General features: G+C 39.7%; 1 protein-coding gene across 1 annotated transcript in view; it reads left to right on the top strand.

The window, feature by feature from the left end:
- The window catches only part of LOC133542319 (serotriflin-like), a 7,705-nt gene extending 2,470 nt beyond the window's left edge, over positions 1-5,235 (top strand). The window contains exons 3-7 of the mRNA XM_061886336.1: positions 1,708-1,798; positions 1,972-2,114; positions 2,187-2,281; positions 3,684-3,766; positions 5,048-5,235. Of these exons, the coding sequence (XP_061742320.1) occupies positions 1,708-1,798; positions 1,972-2,114; positions 2,187-2,281; positions 3,684-3,766; positions 5,048-5,175 (540 nt within the window). The 3' untranslated portion in view covers positions 5,176-5,235. The remainder of the gene's footprint in view (positions 1-1,707; positions 1,799-1,971; positions 2,115-2,186; positions 2,282-3,683; positions 3,767-5,047) is intronic.
- Positions 5,236-7,835: the final 2,600 nt, after the last annotated feature.

Below are 7,835 nucleotides of genomic sequence, written 5' to 3'. Positions count from 1 at the left end.
TCATAATCCATCCATCCTTCCTTCCATAATCCATCCTTCTTTCCTTCCATAATCCATCCATTTTTCCTACCTTCCTTCCTTAGTCCTTCCTTCCATAAACCATCCTTCCCTCCTTCCATAGTCCATCCTATTTTCCTTTCATAAACCATCCTTCCTTCCTTCCATAATCCATTTTTCCTTCTTTCTTTCCTTCCATAATCCATCATTCCTTCCTTCCTTAGTCCTTCCTTCCATAAACCATCCTTCCCTCCTTCCATAATCCATCCTTCCTTCCTTTTATAAACCATCCTATCCATCTTTCCTTCCATAATCCATCATTCCTTCCTTCCTTCCTTAGTCCTTCATTCCATAATCCATCCTTCCTTCCTTTCATAATCCATCCTTCTTTCTTTCCATAATCCATCCTTTTTTCCTACCTTCCTTCCTTCCTTAGTCCTTCCTTCCATAAACCACCCTTTCCTCCTTCCATAATTAGTCCTCCCTTCCTTCCATAATCCATCTTTCCTTCTTTCTTTCCTTCCATAATCCATCATTCCTTCCTTCCTTCCTTAGTCCTTCCTTCCATTTTACATCCTTCCTTCCTTCCTTTCATAATCCATCCTTCTTTCTTTCTTTCTTTCCATAATCCATCCTTTTTTCCTACCTTCCTTCCTTCCTTCCTTAGTCCTTCCTTCATAAACCAGCCTTTTCCTCCTTCCATAAACCATCCTTCTCTCCTTCCATAAAACATCCTTCCTTCCTTCCATAATCCATTTTCCTTCTTTCTTTCCTTCCATAATCCATCATTCCTTTCTTCCTTCCATAATCTATCCTTCCTTCCTTCTTTCCCTCCATAATCCATCATTCCTTCCTTAGTCCTTCATTCCATAATCCATCCTTCCTTCCTTTAATAATCCATCCTTCTTTCTTTCCATAATTCATCCTTTTTTCCTACCTTCCTTCCTTCCTTAGTCCTTCCTTCCATAAACCACCCTTTTCCTCCTTCCATAATTCATCCTTCCTTCCTTCCATAATCCATCTTTCCTTCTTTATTTCCTTCCATAATCCATCATTCCTTCCTTCCTTCCATAATACATCCTTCCTTCCTTCCTTCCTTCCTTTCATAATCCATCTTTCTTTCTTTCTTTCCATAATCCATCCTTTTTTCCTACCTTCCTTCCTTCCTTCCTTAGTCCTTCCTTCATAAACCAGCCTTTTCCTCCTTCCATAAACCATCCTTCTCTCCTTCCATAAAACATCCTTCCTTCCTTCCATAATCCATTTTTCCTTCTTTCTTTCCTTCCATAATCCATCATTCCTTTCTTCCTTCCATAATCCATCCTTCCTTCCTTCTTTCCCACCATAATCCATCATTCCTTCCTTCCTTAGTTCTTCCTTCCATAAACCATCCATCCTTCTTTCCTTAGTCCTTCCTTCCATAATCTATCCTTCCTTCCTTCCATAATCCATCCTTTCTTCCCACCTTCCTTCCTTCCTTAGTCTTTCCTTCCATATACAATCCTTCCCTTCCCTCCCTGCCTCACCTCACATCCAAACATCTGTTCAGTAATTGAACATAAAAGTGTTTGATTGTGAGGCATTAAAAGCCACAAAATGCAAGGGGTCCATCAGACCCACAAACGCTGGCTGAGTAACAACAAAATGAACATTACACAAGGGCTAAGAAATTCTTTGGAGTTGTAAAGTGAATCCGTGGCTCGTCCACAGAGTTGGAGCAGAGAAGCTGCAGCCAACGCTCAGAAGTGGGCCAACACCTGCTCCATGAAGCACAGCCCGCCCAGCGCTAGAGAGATCAGCAGTAAGTCGCTTCAAAATCCATGAGTCACACCTTTGGAAACTCATTCTCCCAACGGAAATAATGGCAGTAGGAATGTTCAGTTCCTGGGTCAAACTCCTACCTGCAAAACAAGCCATATGAACAGCTGTCATGCAGGTGGGAAAAAAGAAGTTAAAAAAAGTTTTGTGCTGAAGCTAGCGGCTGTGGGGAGAACTTGTACATGGCCAGCTACAAGAACAGCTGGAGCAACGCTATCCAGTCATGGTATGATGAGGTGAAGGACTGGCGCTATGGGATGGGATCTGTCAACGGAGGAGTTGTTGGACACTTCACGCAGGTATGATAACATTTATATCAACTATAATCATTCAAAATTAAACTTTATATCCCCCCCCCCCCGCATACCCAGATTGTTTGGTACAGGTCTAACCTGATCGGCTGTGCTATGTCCTACTGCCCCAACTCCCGCTACAAGTACTTCTACGTCTGCCACTATTGCCCGCCGTAAGTACAACTAAATCTGACTACTTTCCGATAAGTATTATGTAATATCATGGAAGGATGGCACGGTGGCGGAGGGGTTTGTGCATCGGCCTCACAATACGAAGGTCCTAAATAGTCCTGAGTTCAATCTCGGGATCTTTCTGTGTGGAGTTTGCATGTTCTCCCCGTGACTGCGTGGGTTCCCTCCGGGTACTCCGGCTTCCTCCCACCTCCAAAGACATGCACCTGGGGATAGGCCCCTCCCACCTCCAAAGACATGCACCTGGGGATAGGCCCCTCCCACCTCCACAGACATGCACCTGGGGATAGCATATTTCCTTGAATTGCCGCTGGGTATATAGTATGCGCCTGCCTAGAATTACTGCCGGGTCAAACTCGTTTCGCAAAATAATTAGCATTTGCCTAGAATTTCCACAGGGTCAAACTCGTCACGTCACGAGTTACACTTCCCCTGTCATCGTTTTCAAAATGGAGAAGGCTGATTTCAATCATTTGAAATCGCATAAAGGGAAGAGAATTAAGAGCTATTCAGTAGGATTTAAGGTCCAAGCTATTGAATATGCTAAAAAGAACAGTAAGCAGCTATGTTTTATTAATATACCGTAGCTGCGTATGTAAAAAAATGAGCCATTAAATGACTCCAGCCTCCTGGTGGTAGAGGCCGCTAGTGATCCTTCTTGCCACTACTCGGCTGCAGAAGAAGTGACAACAAGCAGTAATCGTTTATTTTTTCCTCTCGCTTGCACTTTTAACATGGAGGATTACATATCTAAAATAAAACAGTTTTCTAAACTGGACTTTCAATCGAAGCAGGAGGTAATAAAGGAAGATCTCCATCGAGACAGAGAGACTTTTAAAACTGAAGAAAGATAAGGAAGACTTCTATAAACAAGTTATCAATGCTTTTGATCAGAAGGAGCTGCGCATGGACTTCATTTATAAGTAAAGGTAAGACCATAATGTTTTTTTAAATAAATGCGCTTTACATCACACTCAAATTTATAAGCGCAGGCCTAAATTTACCGCATGCCTTTGGTAAACGCCGGAGTGAGAAGAGGTTTTAAATTAATTAGCGGCCCAGCGGCAATTCAAGGAAATACGGAAGGTTGATTGGCAACACTAAATGGTCCCTAGTGTGTGAATGTGAGTGTGAATGTTGTATGTCTGTGTTGGCCCTGAGATGAGGTGGCGACTTGTCCAGTGTGTACCCCGCCTTCCGCCCAAATGCAGCTGAGATAGGCTCCAGTGCCCCCCCGCCACCCTAAAAGGGTAGAAAATGGATGAATGGAAGTACAACTGTCTGCTTATAGTCATGAAAATAGCTGCATATCTGTTACATGTTTGGCTGATAGTGAGATTGTTTTGATGCAGTAAATATTTGATGTCCTGACCTACATTTTAGTGGAAATTACCAGTTGGCTCGTCCCTACAAGTCCGGACCCTCCTGCGGTGACTGCCCCAACGCCTGTGAGAACAAACTGTGCAGTAAGTAGCAGCAGCCTGAGCTTGAAAATGATGAACACAATATTGCACCACTGTGCTCTTACAGCAGGGGTGTCCAAACTTTTTCCACAGAGGGCCGCACACGGAAAAATTTAAGCATTCAGGGGCTATTTTGATACTTTTCATTTTCAAACCTTTACAAATTATATGGATTTTTTTTTTATTCTTAGGGCTCCTGGGGAGCATAGAGGGTCTCAGTCACTAAAATGTTAAAAATAAGTCAAATTATTATTAATATTATTGATTTAATGCTTACAGTAAATCTCTATATCAACTTGAGGTTGATATAAAGTAAAACAAATAAGGTTTTGTGCCTTTTCTGTCAAAGACAGTTGCCCACATATGCGGTCCTCTCCAAGGTTCTCACAGTCATCATTGTCACCGACGTCCCACTGGGTGTGAGTTTTTCCTTGCCCTTAAGTGGGCCTACCGAGGATGTCCTAGTGGTTTGTGCAGCCCTTTGAGACGCTAGTGATTTAGGGCTATATAAATAAACATTGATAGATAGATAGATAGATAGATAGATGGATAGATAGTACTTCATTGATTCCTTCAGGAGAGTTCCTTTATTTAGCAATTGAAGCCCTCAAAGATCAATAATGCAGGACAGCATTGATTTTAATTATTTAATATTTTTGAGTAATCACAGTGAAAAGTTCAATAAAATCCTACTAAATATATTTGAGATCTGAAAGGTTCCCCACTCATAAAGTGATACATTTTTATTAGTTGTTTTTTTTTTTTACTTTAAACACTTAAATTTCAAGATCAACTCCCGATATATCTGTCGATTTTAAGTTTGAACTATTATTTTGTTTGTTTTATGCTCTTTTGTCAAAACTTTGATGTTTTTATATGGCAACCACACAACATATGCAGTATTTTTTCCACATAAAACATTTTAAAGTGATAGTTTTTAAGTAATAATTCATTATAACATAGATTTTTTTTGTCCTTTTTTTTGAGCAATGGAAAAAAAAAAGAAAATAAAGACAAAAGGAAAAAAACAACTGCCTGCATGGCAGCTTTGTGTCAACATTGCCACTTTTTCCTCATTAGACTTTATTTAAATGTTTTTTTTAATTTTTGCAATACTATCAATTTTGCCATTTTTGCAGAATGTGTGGCGGGCGGGTAAACGATTAGCTGCGGGCCGCAAATGGCCCCCAGGCCGCACTTTGGACACCCCTGGCTTACAGTAAACGCCACATTTGATTTTGTTTTCTTCCTGCTCTTCAATTAACATGTCTGTCCATTTGTCAGCAAACCCCTGTCCTTACACTGACCAGTACAGCAACTGTCCTGAGCTGAAGGAGCAGTGGGGCTGCAACAACAGCAACGTGGCCTCTTGGTGTCCCGCCTCTTGCAAGTGCAGCTCTCAGATCGGCTAAATGTCTCGCTCAGAAACGTTGCGGTGAATTAAAAAAAAGTCTTGCAACTTTGCACGTGAATTCACTTACTGCTGTGTGTTTTCTTTTTAGTCAAGGGCGACTATTGAAGAACATTGTTATTGTACGTCAGGGGTCACCAACCCTTTTGAAAGCAAGAGCTACTTCTTGGGTACTGATTATTGCGAAGGACTACCAGTTTGATACACACTTAAATAAATTGTCAGAAATAGCCAATTTGCTCAATTTACCTTTAATAAATAAATCTATATATATAAAAAAATGGGTATTTCTGTCTGTCATTTTTTTTTTCCTTTTACGGAAGGTTTTATGTAAAGAATAAATTATGAAAAAAAACACTTAATTGAACGGTTTAAAAGAGGAGAAAACACGGGAAAAAATTTAAATTACATTTTGAAACATAGTTTATCTCTTTAAAGTTCATAATTCAACCGAAAAAAAGAAGAGAAAAACTAGCTAATTTGAATCTTTTTGAAAATGTTTTAAAAATAATTTATGGAACATCATTAGTAATTTTTCCTGATTAAGATTATTTTACAATTTTGATGACATGTTTTAAATAGGTTAAAATCCAATCTGCACTTTGTTAGAATATATAACAAATTGGACAAAGCTATATTTCTAACAAAGACAAATCATTATTTCTTCTAGATTTTCCAGAACAAAAATGTTAAAAGAAATTCAAAAGACTTTGAAATAAGATTTAAATTTGAGTCTAAGCATTTTCTAGATTTGCCAGAATAATTTTTTTGAATTTTAATCATAATAAGTTTGAAGAAATATTTCACAAATATTCTTCGTTGAAAAAACAGAAGCTAAAATGAAAAATGTAATTAAAATGTAATTATTAATCTTTAACAAAAAAATAATTATTTACTTGAACATTGATTTAAATTGTCAGGAAAGAAGAGGAAGGAATTTAAAAGGTAAAAAGGTATATGTGTTTAAAAATCCCCAAATCCTTTTTATGGTTGTATTTTTTTCTCTAAAATTGTCTTTCTGAAAGTTATAAGAAGCAAAGTAAAAAAATAAATGAATTTATTTTAACAAGTGAAGACCAAGTCTTTAAAATATTTTCTTGGATTTTCAAATTCTGTTTGAGTTTTGTCTCTCTTAGAATTAAAAATGTCGAGCAAAGCGAGACCAGCTTATTAGTAAATAAATACAATTTAAAAAATAGAGGCAGCTCACTGGTAAGTGCTGCTATTTGAGCTATTTTTAGAACAGGCCAGCGGGCGACTCATCTGGTCCTTACGGGCGACCTGATGCCCGCGGGCACCGCGTTGGTGACCCCTGGCGTACGTCATAATATGTGTCATAATATGTGTCATAATACCACGAATTGAAATAAACATACGTGTGAGTTTACATATTAAGGGGAACTGCACTTTTTTGGATAGTTGCCCTATAGAACACAATTCGTACACAAGGTAATTCAAAGTGCTTTACAAAAAATTAAAAGATGGCAACAATGACAAAAAATACAAATTCCATCCATCCATCCATCTTCTTCCGCTTATCTGAGTTTGGGTCACGGGGGCAGCAGCCTAAGCAGGGAAGCCCAGACTTCCCTCTCCCGAGCTACTTTGTCTAGCTCCTCCCGGGGGATCCCGAGGCGTTCCCAGGCCAGCCGGGAGACATAGTCTTCCCAACGTGTCCTGGGTCTTCCCCGTGGCCTCCTACCGGTCGGACGTGCCCTAAACACCTCCCTAGGGAGGCGTTCGGGTGGCATCCTGACCAGATGCCCGAACCACCTCATCTGGCTCCTCTCCATGTGGAGGAGCAGCGGCCCCCCCTCCACAAAGGAGAGGGAGGCAGAGCAGAAAAGAAACGGCAGATCAACTGGTCTAAAAGGGGGGTCTATTTAAAGGCTAGAGTATACAAATTAGTTTTAAGGTGGGACGTAAATGCGTCTACTGAGGTAGCATCTCTACAAACCCGGTTTCCATATGAGTTGGGAAATTGTGTTAGACGTAAATAAAAACAGAATACAATGATTTGCAAATCCTTTTCAAGCCATATTCAGTTGAATATGCTACAAAGACAACATATTTGATGTTCAAACTCATAAACTTTAGGTTTTTTTTGCAAATAATCATTAACTTTAGAATTTGATGCAAGCAACACATGACAAAGAAGTTGGGAAAGGTGGCAATGAATACTGATAAAGTAGAGGAATGCTCACCAAACACTTATTTGGAACATCCCACAGGTGTGCAGGCTAATTGGGAACAGGTGGGTGCCATGATTGGGTATAAAAACAGCTTCCCAAAAAATGCTCAGTCTTTCACAAGAAAGGATAGGGCGAGGTACACCCCTTTGTCCACAACTGTGTGAGCAAATAGTCAAACAGTTTAAGAACAACGTTTCTCAAAGTGCAATTGCAAGAAATTTAGGGATTTCAACATCTACGCTCCATAATATCATCAAAAGGTTCAGAGAATCTGGAGAAATCACTCCACGTAAGCGGCATGGCCGGAAACCAACATTGAATGACCATAACCTTCGATCCCTCAGACGGCACTGTATCAAAAACCCACATCAACCTCTAAAGGATATCACCACATGGGCTCAGGAACACTTCAGAAAACTACTGTCACTAAATACAGTTGGTCGCTACATCTGTAAGTGCAAGTTAAAGC

This window comes from Nerophis ophidion, linkage group LG24 (genome assembly GCF_033978795.1).
Source record: "Nerophis ophidion isolate RoL-2023_Sa linkage group LG24, RoL_Noph_v1.0, whole genome shotgun sequence".
NCBI classification, from domain to species: domain Eukaryota; kingdom Metazoa; phylum Chordata; class Actinopteri; order Syngnathiformes; family Syngnathidae; genus Nerophis; species Nerophis ophidion.
This window is presented reverse-complemented; position numbering and strand designations above follow the sequence as displayed.